At 46.3% G+C, this 19,126-nt stretch overlaps 1 protein-coding gene across 1 annotated transcript in view; it reads left to right on the forward strand.

Moving 5' to 3' along the window:
- The first annotated feature begins 633 nt into the window (after positions 1 to 633).
- gdpd1 (glycerophosphodiester phosphodiesterase domain containing 1) overlaps positions 634 to 19,126 on the forward strand; it is a 44,113-nt gene continuing 25,620 nt past the window's right edge. The window contains exon 1 of the mRNA XM_033045783.1: positions 634 to 923. Coding sequence (XP_032901674.1) covers positions 788 to 923 — 136 coding nt within the window. The 5' untranslated portion in view covers positions 634 to 787. The remainder of the gene's footprint in view (positions 924 to 19,126) is intronic.

The raw sequence follows: 19,126 nt of genomic DNA on the forward strand, positions 1-19,126 counted from the left end.
GGCATAATGTTTATTCTGAGTGAAGGATGTAAAATATATAGTGTATCAGCCATTCAGGACAAATGAAATGGAATTTTTTCTACCAAGGAATAAGAATCACGATCGTTTGACTACAGTGTGCTGCAGATAGTAGAACCACTGCCTCATAACTTGAGAAACCCAGGTTCAAGAGGGTGGTGAATCTGTCAAATTCATTGCCACAGAAGGCTGTGGAGGCCAAGTCAATATCTTTAAGGCGGAGATATAGATTTTTGATTAGTACGGGTGTCAGGGGTTGTTATGGGGCGAAGCCAGGAGAATGGGGTCGAGGGGAAGATAGATCAGCCGTGATTGAATGGCGGGGTGGATTTGATGGGCCGAATGGCCCAATTCTGCTCCTATCACTTATGAACTTATCATTGATGCCGGCAGCCCCGTGTGTGTGGGAGACGGGGGGGGGGGGGGGGACGAGGACGAGGACGCGGAGGCCACGTGGGGGGAAGGTTCGAGGGCTTGGCTGCGCGGGAATGGATGGGGGGGCGGGGCGTTGTTCAGCTGCACGTGCGGGCGGTGGCGGTTGCGCAACAATGGGGGGATCGTCGCGCGGACGCGACCAATGGTAGCGCTGCCCTCCGTCCCCACGCGTGCGCAGGCGCGGCGGCGGGCACCGGCTGCTGCCGCCGGGAGGGGGAGAGGGAGCAGAGTGCGGCAACCGGCGGCTGCCTCACAGCGCGACCACCTTCCTCTCCCCCCCCCCCTCCCCTCAGCCCAGCCCACTACCTGGCGCCTCAAGAAGAAGAAGAGGAAGATGTCGTCTACGTTGTGTCTCCTATCCACCCTGGGCGGCTATGTCCTGTCGGCGGCTCTGCTCTTTAGGTGCCCGACGCTGCTGCACAGCAAGAAGCGTCAGAGCTTCAGATGCCGCCACATCTCGCATCGCGGGGGTGAGTCCAGCCGGGCTCCGAGCCCCGACCATCGCGCAGCGGCGGCTTCAGGTGGAGGGGGGAGGGTCGGCAGGCGGAGTCTCTTTTGTTGTTGATGTTGGTCCCCAAGCCAGACGCTGTCAATCCTGCGCTGCTGCACGCCTCAGTGGCGAGCCCTGCATTTAAAGCAGATTATGGTGCTCCAACCTGGATTCCCGCTACAATTCCGCATCGATTCCCTACCTCCCTTCCCCTCGCCACTGATTCCCTACCTCCCCTTCCTTCCATACCGATTCCTTATGTTCCCTCTTTCAATTTCCATTTCCCCCTTCCCACCCATTCCCTACCTTCCTTCCCCATTGATTCCTTACCTTCCTTCCCCGTTGATTCCTTACCTTCCTTCCCCATTGATTCCCTATTCCTCTAAAGTCCAATTCTCCCCCCCTCTCCACCGATTCCTTATGTCCCCTCTCTCAATTTTCGTTCTCCCATTCCCTACAATTCTCTATCACCCCTCCAATTCAATATCTCCTCTCTTCTCCTCACCAATTCCCTATCTACCCTCGCCATCTCCCCCCCCCCCCCCCAAACACACTATCAGCCCCGTGTTTTCTCTCTTTGCCAGTGACTCCACTGTCTGGATTGCCTGAGACAGGGATGCTCTATGTTGATATTTTCAAAATGATCTCTATTCACGGGCACAGGACGAATGATTGATTTCCAGGTTTTATTTCCTCCGGTTCTCATCCTACTATGGTAGGCGGTGTTCGGGTGATCTCCCTCCCTCGCCATTCACTTGTTATTTGTGCTCTGCTCACCTGGGATTGATGGCGCAAGCGTAGCAGAGGAACTTGAACCCTCCGCCCGCTCTCACTGTGTACACCTTATAACGTCATGTCTGCATTCATATGTTATGCGGAAGACGTGTCGTATCGACGAGACCTTCCCAAAGATTACACAAACGCTTTGGTGATGTATTTGGGGCCTTTAGTAACACCTGATTATTGGTGACAGCGGTAGCGTTGCTGCCTTACAGCGCCAGAGGGTTCGTTCCTGACCTCAGATGTTGTGCCTGTGTGGCGTTTGCACGTTCTCTCTGTCGCCACGTTTCCAAATACGTTTCCTAATTGCTCCGGTTTACCCCCACCCCGAGGACGTGCAGGTTTGGACGTTAACTGGCCTCCATAAATTGCCCCGTGTGTAGGGAGTGGATAAGAAAGTGGGACAACGTTGAACTGGTGTGAATGGGCGATCGCGTGGAATCATTGGGCCGAAAGGTGGTTTATATCTCTCACCTATCTACCAATTCCCCATTCCCCTCACCCTCACCCCCCCCCCCACACACCCACCCACCCCACACACCCACACACCCACACACACACACATTCTAAGCCCCGGGTCCGTATTTTTAAAACTAAAAACGCTTTAAAAAAATTAGATCAAGCCCTTCTAGGTGAGTGCATCGAATGGGAATGGCGGGGGGAGGGGGGGGGGGGGGGGGGGGAAAGCTGTTGAGAAAAGCAATTTCAGAGATTCCTGCCAATTGTTGCCAAATCCCACCCCATTGATTAGCAAGGGTGTCAGGGGTTATGGTGTCATGGCTGGAGAATGGGGATGAGAGTGAAAGATAGATCAGCCACGATTGAATGGCGGAGTAAACTTGATGGGTCGAATGGCCTGATTCTGCTCCTTGAACTTATGCCCCCCATTGCTCGGCAAGAATTAAGTTCAACTGAGGTGTCTTTGTGTTTAATGTTCTGACAATCTTACTGAGAGTTCAACAATGAACAAGAGACCAAGAGCGCACAGAATTCCAGCAGAAATGCTGTTTGCAGTTGAAAATTGCAGAGGCGTCACTAGGAATGGAGGCAGCCTAAAATATCACGATGGTAATTTGCATCGGCAGCTAGCCGATGCCCAAAGGATTTAAAGCCTTCCTGGGTCGAAAGGAGATGATCACCAATTGCCCGAGTCATCAGCTGAAGAAGTATGAACTTTACTCCAGTTCCCGCAGGTATATTCATTTCCTGGAACAACCGCCCACACACTGCCATTGTTTGGCCGCGATATATTAAGATAACCCCGGAACGTTTAATGTTTGTTCTCCGGTTGAACATAAAGTGGGCAGCATCTTTGTGGCCCTTTTTTTGACTTGGGTCCCCCGACCCTAATCGTCGCTGATCCATGTCCTCCAGGGATGTTACCCGCCCCGCTAAGTTACTTAGTGTTCTACGCAAAGATTCCAGCAGCTGCAGTTCAATGTGTCTGAATATTTATTTTCTCTCCCTGGATTAGTTTGTATCTCGAAGGAATATTGAAATCGTAGGTAGCGGCACATTGTAATTGTAACCGCTAACCAATAACACAGCCGCATTGTGCGCAGTTAATGAAGTTGTGTGAGTGGAACACGGTCTGTTATCGGTGGGAAGGAACTGCGGATGCTGTTTGCACCGACGTTAGACACAAAATGCTGGTAGGCAGCATCTCACGGAAAAAGAAAATCCATTTTCTCAAAGCATCTGCCGTTCCTTATCGCTGTGTTATCAGTTCATTACTTCGCCACTTTAAAATTACCATTTTGTGCATTGTAACGTAGCAGTTTAACAATATCACAATTAGAGACGTGGAAATATTGTTTTTTTAATATGTGTGGTCTTGAATGGAATGAAACATTTGGATGATTTCTGCCCATATGGTCCATGCCCTGTAAATAGAAACAATGAGCTGGTTGGGTTGTTATAGGATTATAATATATGTTCTCACTTCCCATCTCCTAATCTTAATTTTGCTTCTTATGTGCACCTCTTGGTACACTTTAAACGATATTCTACCCCCCTAATCCCTTCAAACCATAACCTCCAAGACTACATAAAGTCTACATGAAGCAAGTCTGCTGCTACTTGGTGACTTAAATATTCACATGGACTCCCCCACCTGCAAGCTTGCATCTGAATTCGCCTTTTTACTGGACAACTTCTCTCTCACTCAGCACGTCACCTTTCCCACCCATGACAAAGGTCACATCCTTGACCTGGTCTGCTCCACAAATCAACCGGTACTCGACCTCCATCCTTGCCTCTTCCCCCTCTCTGATCATAAGCTTATACGGTTCACCATCCCTTCTCCGACACCTCGCCCCCGCTTCCTCCGAGAAATCACCTTCCGTAATCTAAAATCCATTGATTCCCACCATCTCTCTGACCTGCTCTCCACCACTCTCTCCCTGGACTCAACCCCCATCTCACCTGATGATCTCACAAACCATCTCAACTCCACCTTGTCTACCTCCCTCAACACTCTGGCCCCCATCAAAACAAGAACCGTAACTTTCAACACATCCTCACCCTGGTACACACCTGCACTTCGTAAACTGAAACAGACTGGTCGCCAACTCGAACGACTTATAAAGAAATCATCTCTCACAGTCCACCTTGAAGCTTACAAACTCCACCTCACTGACTACAAAGATTCCCTCATTGCTGCAAAATCTGCCTACCTCTCCTCCATATTCACCGATCCCTGCCTAAACCACAGAACCCTCTTCTCCACAGTGGGCAACCTCCTCAAGCCTCGAGCCAACACTCTCCCTACCTCTACTCCGGATCTCTGCAACTCCTTCCTCCACTTTTTTGCTGATAAAATCAGCACCATCTATCAATCTTTATCCCCTGTACCCGACTCCCCAGCATCTACTCCACCACCTACCAAGGCCCCTCCTTTCAACATCTCCACTGACCTCCATACCCCTCCTCCACACTGCTTCCTCTCCCAGTTTGACCTGGTCACCCCTATTGAAATCTCCAAACTCATCAGCTCTTCCAAACCCACTACCTGCTCCCTCGACCCTCTCCCCACTCCCCTGTTGAAGTCCTGCCTCCCCGTTCTCTGCCCCAACCTCACTAATCTCTTCAACTCCTCATTGTCCCAAGGAATTGTCCCCTCCGCTTTCAAAACTGCTGCCGTTACACCAATCTTAAAGAAACCTGGTCTTGATCCCTCCTCTCTCATTAACTACCGCCCAATCTCAAACCTCCCCTTTCTTTCAAAAACCTTGGAGCGTATCGTTGCGTCGCAACTTCATTCCCACCTCCTTGCGTATAACCTACTTGAACCCCTCCAATCTGGCTTTCGCCCCCTCCATAGCACAGAAACTGCTCTCCTCAAAGTCCTCAACGACCTCCTCACCTCTGCTGACACTGGTTCCCTCAACATCCTCATCCTCCTCGACCTGAGCGCAGCCTTCGATACAGTGAACCATAACATCCTGCTCACCAGACTCAAAGACCTCGGCATTGAAGGCTCTGCACTCAGCTGGCTCCGTTCCTACCTTTCCAACAGATCCCACTTCATCTCTCTCCACAACCACACCTCTGCTACAGCCGCAGTCACCCAAGGCGTTCCCCAAGGCTCCGTACTCGGCCCCCTCCTCTTCATCATCTACATCCTCCCCCTTGGTCAGATACTCCGCCACTTCAATCTGGACTTCCACTGTTACGCTGATGACACCCAGATTTACCTTGGCACCAAATCCCCCCACAACCCCCCCCTCTCCCATATCAACTCCTGTTTGTCAGCTATAAAAACCTGGATGCAACATAATTTCCTCAAACTCAACAGCGATAAGACAGAATTCCTCCTCATAGGCTCCAAAGCCACACTCAGCAAAATCAATAACCCCACTCTCACCATCGACGGCACCACTGTCTCCCCATCTCCCCAGGCCCGCAACCTTGGCGTGATCTTTGATTCCACCCTCTCCCTTGAGCCTCACATCCGCCATGTCATTAAAACCTCCTTCTTTCATCTCCGCAACATCGCCAAACTCAGACCCTCTCTCACACCGCCTGCTGCTGAAAGACTCATCCATGCCTTCATCTCCTCCCGACTGGACTATTGCAACTCACTTCTCCTTGGCATCAGCTCCACCTACATCAACCGACTCCAACTGGTCCAGAACGCAGCCGCCCGACTCATCACCCACCAAATCCTGGCATCACATCACTCCAGTCCTCAAAAAACTTCACTGGCTTCCCATCTCCCACCGGATCACCTACAAAATCCTGGTCCTCACCTACAAAGCCCTCCACCATCTGGCCCCCCCATATCTCACTGACCTCCTCTCCCCCTACCAACCCTCACGGTCCCTCAGATCCACATCAGCCGGTCTCCTCTCCATCCACAAGTCCAACCTCCGCAGTTTTGGGGACAGAGCCTTCTCCAGGGCAGCTCCCAGGCTCTGGAACTCCCTCCCCCAACTGATCCGCAATTCCGTGTCCCTCACCATCTTCCAGTCCCGCCTCAAGACCCATCTCTTCACCTCTGCCTATCCTTAGCCCCACGTCCCCGTCCCTTTTCATCTGTGCATTAATTGCCTCATACTGTGTTTTGTATTGAATTCTGTCTTTACTTTGTGTACTAGTCATGTCTCTACTATTTATTTCATTCCCCTTACATGTTTTTCCTCTACATGCTCAATTTTTGTAAGGTGTCCTTGAGACTCTTGAAAGGCGCCCATAAATAAAATTTATTATTATTATTATTATTACATTAAGACTAACACTAACCCTCCTTCCATAAGACAGACACTAATCCTCTCTGACTGTTCCAAGCCACCACTATTAATTATTCCACTATTAGTGGAAAAAAACCCTCTTCCTCTCACTGCAACTTACATTTCTGTTTCCCTATTTATCAATCTCTGCCAAGTGACAACACAAAATGCTGGACTCCACAAGTCATGTAGCATCAATTGGGAGAGAAAGAGTTCTGTTCTCCAGTTCTCATCAACATTTTGATGAGGAACCTATGTTCTGCCTGATGATGATGCCTGCCCACTAGGTGGTTCCAACAGTTTTTGCTTTTGTTTCAGATTTCCAGCATCTGCAATTAAATTTTGTGTCTGCTCAGAGAAATAGGTCATTCTGTTCACCTTGTGCATGTCACTCATAATTTATTCCTACAACTGGTAGACAGGATGAAATAAGTGGATTATTCTAGATAAGGAAGGAAATTTGCTGCACCTTGGTTCAAAGATACTAGTTCTTGTTTATTCAGCACTCCTCTCTGCCCCTCCCAATGCATCTCTTGATCTTGGTGAGAGTGCTTTTAACCTGAGGGTTTTGCATAGTTTAGTTTGGAGATACTGTATGGAAATGGGCCCTTCTCTCTGTGTCTACACCAATCAGTAATCACCCGTTCACACTAGTTTTACGTTATTCTACTTTCTCATTCACCCCCTACACATTGGGGGCAATTTACTGAGGCCAATTAACTTACAAACCCACTTGTCTTTGGGATGTGGGAGGAAACTGAAGGAAACACAATTATACAGAGAATGTGCAAACTCTACACATATAGCATATGAGGTCAGGATCGAACCCAGGTCTCTGGCATTGTGAGGCAGCAACACCAGCTTTGCATACTCCTTACTTCTGTTATGAATGCAAACTAATCATGAAAATGGTTCAAATTAGCTGGATAGCTCAGAATTTGCTGCCTGGAAAGAGGGTATTAACTACAAGGAGAGGTTGGACAAACTTGGATTGTTTTCTCTGAAACCTTGGAGGTTGAGGAAGACCTGAGAGAAAAGTATATACAATTATGAGACATAGCTAGTCAGAACCCTTTTCCCAGGGTGTAAATGTCAAAGACTCGAGGCCATAGGTTTAACGTGAATGCGGCAAAGTTTTAAAAAAACATGCGGGGTATGTTTTTTCTCAGAGTGGGGGTGCCTGGAACCCATTGCCAGGGGTGTGGTGGAAGCAGATATGATAGTGGCAGTTAAGAGGCTTTTAGATAGGCAAGCAAATATACTGGGAGAGGAGATTAGTTTAATTTTGCATCATGTTTGCCATGGACATTGTGGGCTGAAGGGCCTGTGCTTGTGCTATATTAATCTGTTCTATGTTAGTGATTTTCTAGGCAACTTCATTGGGCAGTTGTGAGACCCAGTTACATCGGCCTGACCATTCAAGGTGCCAGATTGTAACAACATCCCAAATTGTTCTCGACGGTGAGACTCTGAAGTCACTTGCAGTGCTGACCCAGTAAAGGCAATACATTTCCTTCCGTGAAGGACATTTGTCATCAAGATAGGATATTGCACCATGGTTTTACTACTGATTAATTTGTTTTTGAACTCTAGATTAATTTACATTCCACAATTGTCATGGTGAGACGTGAACTCTGGTCTCTGGGATATGATTTCAGTGGCTTAACTGCTGCCTCAACATCATACTGCATGGGCATTACTTCTTCTACTTACGTGTAACTGCTCATGTGTCTGATGCCTGTTCCATGTCTGAATGCTGGGATAATTACTTCACCACCAAGCTCCTGTGTACATATCGTTATTCTTACGGTGACGCATTATTGTATCAACCTATTGTTATTGTTATTGCCAACTATTGTATTAGTTGGTGCCTTCTATCAAATAAGCAAGAGCAAATAAGCAAATAAGCAAATAAGCAAATAATCTTCCATCTGTTGTTTCCTCGACATGGTGCTCCACCTCCGCACTCCACTCCTCCGTCTGAAGGGCGAGCAGATGGCCTTCTCCTGGCCTTCTTCCAAAAGCCTCCTGAATCAAATGAGATCAACTTGGATTAACTTGTTACTTAGCTACGCAGTGTGAAGATCTTTCTTGTATCCAGCTCGCTTCTGGAAGCCGCTAACCCGGCGATGCCACTATTTGCTATCGCATCTGGTGGGTTTTCTTCATATGTGAACTCGGGTACTGGGCCTGGTTATTCAACTTCAGTCTTCACATCCAATGCCAGTAAGGTCAGCACCTGGTCATTCAACTGAGCAGACACTGTAATTGGTTTGTTTTCATTGTCCCTTTTACCATAATTAAGAGATTGTGAAAAGTGGCTTCACTGAATTGGTTCCAGTAGTGATGGGATAACCTTTGGAAGTGGGTTTTGGTTGAACGGTCCCTGGAGCTTTTGATGAATGAGAGGAGATCTGAGAGATACTAGATGCTGGAATCTTGAGCAAAACACAAAGTGCCGGAGGAACTCAGCTGGCCAGGCAACATCAGTGGAGAGAATGGACATGTGAAGATTTTGGTTGGGACTTTTCTTCAGGGAACTGAGATGAATAGTTAGTATTCAGAGAAAGACTTTATCTGGGAAACTGTTGAAAAGTTTGGGACACAGCAGCAGTGTCAGCATAAAGTGCATGGCATCCTTGGCTGAGCGAGAGGCAATTCCTGACTAGCATTTGTGAATCTTTGGAATTCTGTCCTCCAGAGAACCAGGGATTAGTGTTCATTGGGTCCCACTCCCACCTCTCTTATCCTGCTTTCTCCCCCCTACTTTAATCAGTCTGATTAATCACTGATTTCTCCTCATCTCAGACCACAGCTACATATCCCCTATGGTCCTTCTGGTTCTCAACAACAACCCCACAGCATCTCCCTTGCCAAGGCCTTTAAGTATTTTATGTTAAAAATGAGACCTCTTGTACTTCTAGACTTCTGAGTTTAGGCCCAGTCCACTTAATCACTTGCATAGTAAATGTGCAATTTCTGGACACAGTCCAGTTAATCTTTTACTGCAGTCCTGTTGCAAGAACATTTTGTTGGGTAAGAAGACCTTAATTGTATGGAGTGATCAAGTTGCAGCCTCACCTAGGCCTTGTACAATTGCAGTAAGATTTTCCTATTCCAGTACTCCAATAATAAAAGCTAATGTATCACTTGTCCACTATCATTTCTTGAATCTGTGCATCGGCCTTCAGAAACACGGTCCCTTTGGCCAACAACATTATCCAATTTCTCGCCATTTAAAAATTCCCCTCTATTCTGTTTTATGCGCCAAAGTGGATAACTTCACTCTTTTCCACGACATAGCATGTTGTTGTCAATTCATTTAGCTTGTCCAAACCCCTCGAAGCACTTGTACATCCTCCTCTGTACTCCCCATTTCTCGTTTAAGATTGTCAACAAACTTGGCACTGGTCCCCTTACCCTATTTATTGATGTATGCAGTGAAAAGAGTCTCAAGCACTGACTATGGTCGTCATTGCCTGTCAACCTGAGAATGATCTGTTTATTCCCTGACTTTAAATCCAGTCTGATAACCAATCCTCATTCTATGCCACTATGTGCACGAGTTTATTGATTAACCTCCTGTGTGGGACCTCATCAAATATCTACTAAAAGCCATTCCCCATATCCTTCCAATTGCATCAATAGTCAAGAGTTTAATTGCCAAATATGCCAACAATAGAACAATGAAATCATTATTTATAACAGTATAACAGGCCTGTAAACACAATGCCTTAGTGCAACCAAAGACTGTCCATAGCTCACAGATGAGGCTAGTGTTGCGCCATGTGCAAGAGCCTGATTGTTGGGAAGAAGCTATTCTTGAGCCAGGTAGTCATCAAAAATCTCCAGCATATTAGTCAATCAGGTTTTTTCCCTTCCAGTTCATGTTGGCCATGCTCAATCCTGTTATTCTTTTCAAGGCACATTTTTTTATATGCCTTATAGAAGTATATCAATTCATGAGGGGAATAGGTACAGTCTTTTCCCCGGGCCAAGTCTTAAAACAAGAAGGCATAGGTTGAAACTGTTGGGGAAAAGATTTAAGGGACCCGAGGGCAAATTTCCCACAACACAAACATGTAACGAGAAGCCGGTGGAAGTGATTGAGGAAGGTACTGGGCCATTCTTTGAATAGTGAGCCAAAATGTCACACACGATACATAAAAAAATTATTGGAAGAGATTAATCTTATTCATTGTTATTTTCCTACCTACAGAGCTATGATGCATGTTTGCTAAAGATATGAACATTCTAGCTTTTTAAAATTCACAGAGTTTGTGAGATAAAACCGAGTTATGAAAAAAATGCTTCCGTGTGAGGTCACACACACGAGACCAGTCATATTTGACCTCTGACCCTAAACAAACATTGTCAGTATAACATAAAAATGTCACTTGATAAACCGAAAAAAAAAAAAGAATTATCTATACGGTACAAAACAATATACCTGTAATGCTTTCAGAGTTAGAAAATGTGTATTCCACGATTTTTCATATTTTTGGTCACGCACATGACTAAGATTGGGCCTACTAATTATGACATGCAAAATAAACTTGAACAGGTGCATGGATAGAAAGGTTTGGAGGTATATGAGCCAGGCTCAGGCAAATGGGGCTAATTCATTAGTTAACTAGTCAGCATGGAAGAGTTGGGCCGGAGGGCCTGTTTCCTTGACTCTTTGACTCTATGTTACAACGTCCTTCAATATAGCTCCAGCACTTTACCTACCACCGATGTCAGTCTAACAAGTTGGTTTATTTCCTGTTTGCTGTCTCCTGAAATAGTGCTGTCGCCGTCCAATCCAAAGGTACAAATTCGGAAAGATAATAATCACGTCCACTATCTCTAAAACAACCTAATTTAAAGCTCACCAGCTGACTCGGGTGATTGGATCATCCTGCTGCTCCCTCATCAACCCATGTTAGTTGATGAGTCATTCACTGTGATAGGGATGGGCTATGACTCTGATAGGTGTGATTGCAAGTGCTAGTCACGAATTTGGTCAACAGTTCAAGGTCAACCACAGCATCATGTTTGTGAGCAGCTGACAACATCAGAATGTGGTCTGGGACCAGCATCCTTGGGGGGTGGGGAATATCCACAAATAAAACTAGACATGCCCAGGTCATAACACTCCCACCACCATGTTTCACAGATGAGGTGGTGTGCTTTGGATCTTGGGCAGTTCCTTCTCTCCTCCATACTTTGCTCTTGCCATCACTCTGATATAAGTTAATCTTCATCTCACCTGTCCACAGGTCCTTTTTCCAGAACTGTGGTTGCTCTTTTAAGTACTTCTTGGCAAACTGTAACCTGGCCATCCTATTTTTGCGGCTAACCAGTAATTAGCATCTAACGGTGTAGCCTTGGTATTTCTGTTCATGAAGTCTTCTGCGGACAGTGGTCATTGACAAATCCACACGTGACTCCTGAAAAGTGTTTCTGATCTGTCGGACAGGTGTTTGGGGATTTTTCTTTACTATAGAGAGAAATCTTCTGTCATCAGCAGTGGAGGTCTTCCTTGGCCTGCCTGTCCCTTTGAGCTCAGTAAGCTCACCAGTGCTCTCTTTCTTCTTAATGATGTTCCACACAGTTGATTTTGTAAGCCTAGGGTTTGGCTGATGTGTAACAGTTTTATTCTTGTTTCTCAGTCTCATAATGGCTTCTTTGACTTTCATTGGCACAACTTTGGTCCTCATTGATAAACAGCAATAAACGTTTCCAAAGGTGTTGGAAAGACTAGATGCTGAGAGGTCGCTTATACCTGCATTAAGGGGACAATTAAACACACCTGAACAATTACAAATGCCTGTGAAGCCATGTGTTCCAAACATTATGGTGTCCCGAAATGGGGGGACTATGTATAAACACTGCTATAATTTCCACTTGGTGAAACCAAAATGTATACAAATAGCCTTTAATAAAATCTGGCAATGTGCACTTTAACCACATGTGAATTTTTTCCATTCCAAATCTCAAATTGTGGAATACAGAGGCAAATAAATAAATGATGGGTCTTTGTCCCAAACATGGAGGGCACTGGAAGTGTTACGACTTGAAAGGAAGAGTTTGGGGAGTTCTTTCAAAGACGTGAAGACGTTCAAAGTGAGTGAGAGGTGGGGCTGTCCAGGGATTTTAGGTTGGGACTTTGAAAGTTATTGAAAACAGGTGAAAGTTAATATGCAATTTTCTCTTGCCTGTGCACCGCATGCAAGAACACATCAAATTTGTAAACATTCAGATGCAAGCTGCAACAAGAAATCACATTCTTGAGCAGGGCTTGTTAAAATTGGCAGAACTGGAGGATTGAGTAGATCTCCACCATGTGGGAATGCTCCATTTCCAGCTTCCTGGCACGAAGCCCCATGTGTGGAGGAAGAGGATTGAAAGGTAACATAGAACCTAGTGTGAACGGGTGATCATTGATCAGCATGGACTCAGTATGCTGTCTACTAGTTTAGTTTAATTTAGAGTTACAGTGTGGAAACAGGCTCTTCGGCCCACCAAATCCATGCCAATCATCGATCATCCGAAGACTAGTTATTTGTTATCTCACTTTTAGATGCTACACACTAGGGGCAATTTACAGATGGCAATTAACATACAACCCTGCTCGTCTTTGGGATGTGGGAGGAAACCAGATCACAAGAAGGAAACCCACGTGGTCACAGGGTAAATGTGCAAACTTCATACAGGCAGCATTTAACTTTCAAATGCTTAATCTACCCTGTTTTCAATGACTTTCAATGTCCCAACCTAAAATCCCTGGACAACCCCACCTCTCACTCACTTTGAACCTCTTCACAGTCAGAACCATCTCCCCAAACTCTTCCTTTCAAGTAATAATACTTCCAGTGCCGTCCATAATGTTTGGGACAAAGACCCATACATTTATTTATTTGCTTGTGAGGCAGCAGCTGTGCCACTGTGCCACCCTAGTTCATGGAATGCAGCTTCAGTTAAGCCCTTCACGTCCCAGTATTTTTGAGATGTAGGGCGCCTGTGCTTTCCATCTCATTTCATTGCTGTAGGATGTGCTAGAAGCCCTGGTTGCTCTTTACTCCTGCCCATGGCCCACTTGTTCCTCTGGTCTATTTTCAATGACCCTGAGGCAGAAACAGTGTAGATTCATAGAAACATAGGGTTGGGAAATTGCAACCTTCACGTGGTCCAGCCTGTTTTGACGAATGCAATCAACCTGGCGTGCACAAGCAGAAGATCAAATAGAACAAGTTGTATTACAACTTTAAGCTGTGCACGCCATAAGCAAGAAGAAGATAGAAACATAGAAAATAGGTGCAGGAGTAGGCTATTCAGCCCTTTGAGCCAGCACCGCCATTCAATATGATCTTCTACTTCTTCTTGCGTGTGGCGTGCACAGCTTAAAATTGTAGGTCAACTTGTTCTATTTGATCTATTTGTTTGTGCACGTCGGTTTGATTGCATTGGTCGAAACAGGGTGGACCACCCCTTCAATATGATCATGGCTGATCATCCAAAATCAGTACCCCATTCCTGCTTTCTCCCCATATCCCTTGATTCTGTTAGCCCGAAGAGCTATATCCAACTCTCTCTTGAAAACATCCAGTGAATTGGCCTCCACTGCCTTCTGGTGGCAGAGAATCCCACAGATTCACAACTCTTTGGGTGAAAAAGTTATTTCTCATGTCAGTCCTAAATGGCCTACCCCTTATTGTCCTTCCCCAAATTAGGAGACCAAAACTGCACACAATACTCCAGGTGTGGTCTCACCAGGGCCCTGTACAACTGCAGTAAGACCTCCTTGCTCCTTTACTCAAATCCTCTTGCTATGAAGGCCAACATGTCATTTGTTTCAGTTCAAGTGTAGTCTCTGCCCTCTCTCTTTACGTCAAATTGATCACACCATCAGTTAAATAGAGTCCCTTGGAAAGCGTAGAGTGTAAATTGCACAGTGACCAGAAATCCGTCGTGACTGTGGCTTCTGATCACAAGAAAACCAGTCTGTCAGCTGCTGTGGGTCTACCATGTAGTCATTCCCATCATCTTGAAACAGCAGTTAGGTCAGAAGCAGTCTCGTGGGAAAGTTGCAGAAGTTAAAGTGTTCAGCATTTTAAATCTAGCATTGTGATATTAAAACCAAAAATATTCTTTGTTGAAATTCCCTCTTCTGCATCCACTGAGGTATGATTGTGAGGTTGGAATAAAAAGGAACTGCAGATGCTGATTTAAACCAAAGATAGACACTAAATGCTGCAGTCACCTTGGGTGCTGTCTGATTGTAAGGTTCTTTGAAAGACAGATATAATGCATGAAAACAGACCCTTCTGGATCATCGAGTCCTCACTGACCATCAACCACCTGTTTACACTAATCTAATCCAACTTTATTCTCTCCATATTGTATCAATACCCGCCCCCTGCCCAGATCCCACAACTCGCCAACATACAAGGGGCTACCAACCCACGCATGGAGCACAGATCAGTATAACACAGGAACAGGCCCTTTGGCTCACAATGTCTGTGCTGAACATGATACCAAGTAAAATTTATCTCAGCAGCCTGCACATGATCCATATCCCTCCATTCCCTGCACATCCATATACGTATCTAAAAGCCTCTTAAATCCCACTATTGTATCTCCCTCCATCACCCTGGCAGTGAACTCCAGGTATCCACCACCCTCTGAGGGGGATAGTCCTGCAAAGACCTACGTAAACTCACAACAATCAAATGTACTTTTGAGGACTTATCACATGGTGACAAGGGAAATGCAGCAGCCAATTATGCATAGCAAGATCCCACAGTGCTGTGCTCCTTTCTTATCACCCCTCCCGCATGGCATTCTCTCAGCACTGCCCCTCCTGTGGGTTGAAGGACCTGTTCCTGTGCCATACTGTGCTATGAGTGTGATCAAGTTGAAAGGATTCCCATTAGTTCTGAAGAATACCGCCACAGCGTCATATATGACAGCAGTGAACAGGGAAAGCGAGAGAAGAGCAACACAGTGGCGAGCTGGTGGAGCAGCTGCCTCAGTGCCAGAGCCCCAGGTTTGATCCTGACCTTGGGTGCTGTCTGTATGGAGTTTGCATGTTCTCCCTGTGACCGTGTGGCTTTCCTCCAGGTGCTCTGGTTTCTTCCCACCTAGCAGACACGGACGTTTGTAGGTTAAGTGATCCCTAAAATCGCCCTTAGTGTGTATGGATTGGATGAGAAAGTGGGATAACATAGAACTAATGTGAACAGGTGATCGATGGTCAATGTGGACTAAGTGGGCCGAAGTGTTTCTACGCTGTATCTCCAATCTTAAACTAAAAAACTTAAACTACCATTCCTGGTTTCTGTCAATGATGAAAATATTGAATCAAGATTATTTATGGTGGTGAGAATTACTGATGCCAAATGTCCAGCAGGAGGTGCAGGCAGCATCAGGCACCAGAAGAAGGAAGTACTGTTTTTAGATCTGCACAGTTCATCATCGCTTGTTGGGAAAACATGACTGGAATCTATTTCCCTTTTTTCTTCCCTTTCCCCTCCCCCTATCCACTTCCACCTGTATCCTTTGCTCCAGATATACATTTCACCTCTTTTCTCATTATACACTCCTTGTCTCCTTTCCATCTCTAGCCTTTGACAGGTGGGTGGATTAAGTGACAATCAATCCCCCCCCCCCCCCCCTCACCTATATCCATCTAACGCTTTGTCCTATCCCACCTCTCTTTTCCAGTCGTCGTCCCCCCCCCCCCCCCACTGCTCTCAGTCTGAAGAAGGGTCCCAACCCAATATGTAGTCCATCCTTTTCTTCCACGGATGCTGCCTGACTTGTGAGATCCTCCAGCACTTTGTGTTTTGTTCATATTCCAACTTCTGCAGTTTTGTGTGTTTCCATTGGATCTTGATCTATTTCTTTATTACCTGGCTAATGTGTAGTTTGAAAGATATTTTGCTGGCTAAATTCTGTCATTTTTTGGGTTAAACTTTGAGCCATTCTTTGCGCTTAGAGAGGTAGTAACTATGGCTGCAAAGGGCAATTCTGTGAGTCTATTGAAATTGACTAGGGAAAACGAGAAAATGGAGGGTGGGGCAGGAAGAAAGCAAACACCCGTGGAAACCTGTGCAAATCATGCCCTTTCACTTTTATCTTTCAGTTTCTTTGTCCAAAGAGTGTGAACTGCTGGGAAATATTGCCGCTGCTAAATTCCTGATCCTTCTTAGTTCTGAGTTGCTCCTGAGAACATGTGTAGGAAGAAACTGCAGATGCTGGTTTAAACTGAAGATAGACACAAAAAGCTGGAGTAACTCAGTGGGACAAGCAGCATCTCTGGAGGGAAGGCATTGGTGATGTTTCGGGTCGAGTCCTTACTTCAGACTGGTTAGGGATAAGGGAAACGAGAGATATAGATGATGATGTGGAGAGATAAAGAACAATGAATAAAATATATGCAAAAAAGTAACAATCATAAAGGAAATGGGCCATTGTTAGCTATTTGTAGGGTGAAAACGAGAAGATAGTTCGATTGGGTGGGGGAGGGATAGAGAGAGAGGGAATGCAGGAGCTACCTGAAGTGAGAGAAATCAATATTCATACCACTGGGCTGTTAGCTGCCAAGCGAAATATGAGATGCAGTTCCTCCAATTTGCGTTTAGTCTCACTCTGACAACGGAGGAGACATAGGACAGAAAGGTGGGGGGGGGGGGGGGGGTACTCAGCACATCTGGCTGGTACACGCCTTGAGTGCCCTCGGGCTGACACCATCTGGACCCGTGGTTTTACCTGGGCAGAGTCTGCTCAGCTCTTTCCTTATCTGCTTAGCCTTGATGGTCAGGTGCAACAAAGAAAGGGCAGATTAAGTGGATCAGAGGGATGGAGGGGGAGAGTCTGTCTGGGAGCAGGGGGGAGGCCAAACAATACGGCATTGGCTAGTGATTGTAGAATCAGCATCAGAGGATATCCCAGGGCTGTGGTATGGGCATCTCAATGGGGGAGGAAGAACGCCAGCTGGATATTTCCGTACAGCTACACAATGTGCTGCTAATCCTGAGCTCAGCCCCAGCAAGGCTGAAAGCAGGTTAATTCGTAGGACAGACCCACCCACCTCCTCCCTTCAGAGAATCCTCATTGCTCGCTGCAGCTGGTACTTTCTGCCTGCCTGCTGTTGCTGGAACTCTGCAGATGTTCAGTGCCTTCTGCTGCAGTTGACAACCAGCAGTTTGGCTGATATTTTGCTCTCACTTCTGCAAAACCTGCTCTCGCACTCGAGAGCATGGTGACTTTCCCCGTTTCTGTATGACGTAGAAGGAGACCACTTGTTTCATCGAGTCTGTGCCGGCTTGCACACGATCTAATTCGCAGTGATCCCATTCTCATTAAAGTCCCCCCTCACCCCAGACACTACCTCTCTCTCATACACTAGGGACAATTACAGTGGATAATTAATCAACCAACCTGACTTAATCAGAGGGCCCGTGGGGAACCCCTCCAGAAAAAATGTGCCGACTCACCATAATTGGCACCAGAGATCAGGATCGAATCTTGGATGCTGACACTGTGAGGCAGCAGCTCTACCATCTGCACCACTCTCCTAATACACTGCAACCCAGTAAAACCTAGGGACCCAGTGGACCTGGTGGGGATTTGAGGGGATATGGAGCGGGGTGGTGTACGGAATGCTAGTTAAGAGGCACCCTTGACTTCCAGATCCACGGCCTGGCCGACGATTGCCATTCACAAGCCCAGACCTTTGGACAATAAAACACTTTTGAATCTTGACTCTTGGTTTGTCTAAAGTTCCACGGGTGCCATGTGAACCTGGAGAAGGGGCAAGAGGTATCTGCTGGCTTGCTGGCAGTCCTCTGGAATGAGCGAGCATTAAAGGAGCGACACCTGCTACTCCATGAGGACCCCTTTGCTGAGAACAGGGCCCTTATTGGCTGTGACTGGGATGCTTTACATCAGGCTCTTTTCTGAATGTATCTAGAGGGGCTTACAACAACCAGCTGTTGCCACTTTAGGTATCGGAACATCGCCTAGGTATAGGATGGCACTCTCTATCCCCAGGAACCCAATTGCACTTTGGCCACTTTAACTAGATACCTGCAATTGGTTTGCAGGCTTGTCCATGGACCAGAGTGGCACAGGCTGCATTCCAACTATTAATTGGGTGGCCAAAGCCCAATAAGATGGCTGCAGAGAGCTGCCCCCCCATTGGGCGGCAGTATATTGTGCCAATTGTAGCTGAGCTTCCATGGCAAACCATTGAGGGGCTTTTGGGTTCTGGATGACGATGTGACAACATAAGAGTCCAGTGAAGAGCCTAAGTCCCCGTGGACAGCATGGATGCACTGAAAGCATGTTACCTACCACACAGTGTGATGGAGCAGGCCATTAGCAAGCTGAAGCAAATATTCTGGGTCACTGGAACAGTTCGCTGGTGGAGGAGCAGTGGGTATCATGATTTGTGTCGCCAATCTGTATTCCTTGCAGTTCAGAAGAATGAGAGGCAGCTTTATTCAAGCATATATGCATATAAAAATTGTCTTGATTTATTATTGTTATTTGTACCGAGATACAGTAAAAAAAATTGTTTTGCATGTATCTAGGCAAATCATTGCCATACACAAGTACCGGGTTTAAGGGGGTCGGGGTGTAATGGGAATCTCTAGGCAATATTGCACTCAAGACCAATGCAAGT

Source organism: Amblyraja radiata, chromosome 28, assembly GCF_010909765.2.
Source record: "Amblyraja radiata isolate CabotCenter1 chromosome 28, sAmbRad1.1.pri, whole genome shotgun sequence".
In the NCBI taxonomy this organism is placed as follows: domain Eukaryota; kingdom Metazoa; phylum Chordata; class Chondrichthyes; order Rajiformes; family Rajidae; genus Amblyraja; species Amblyraja radiata.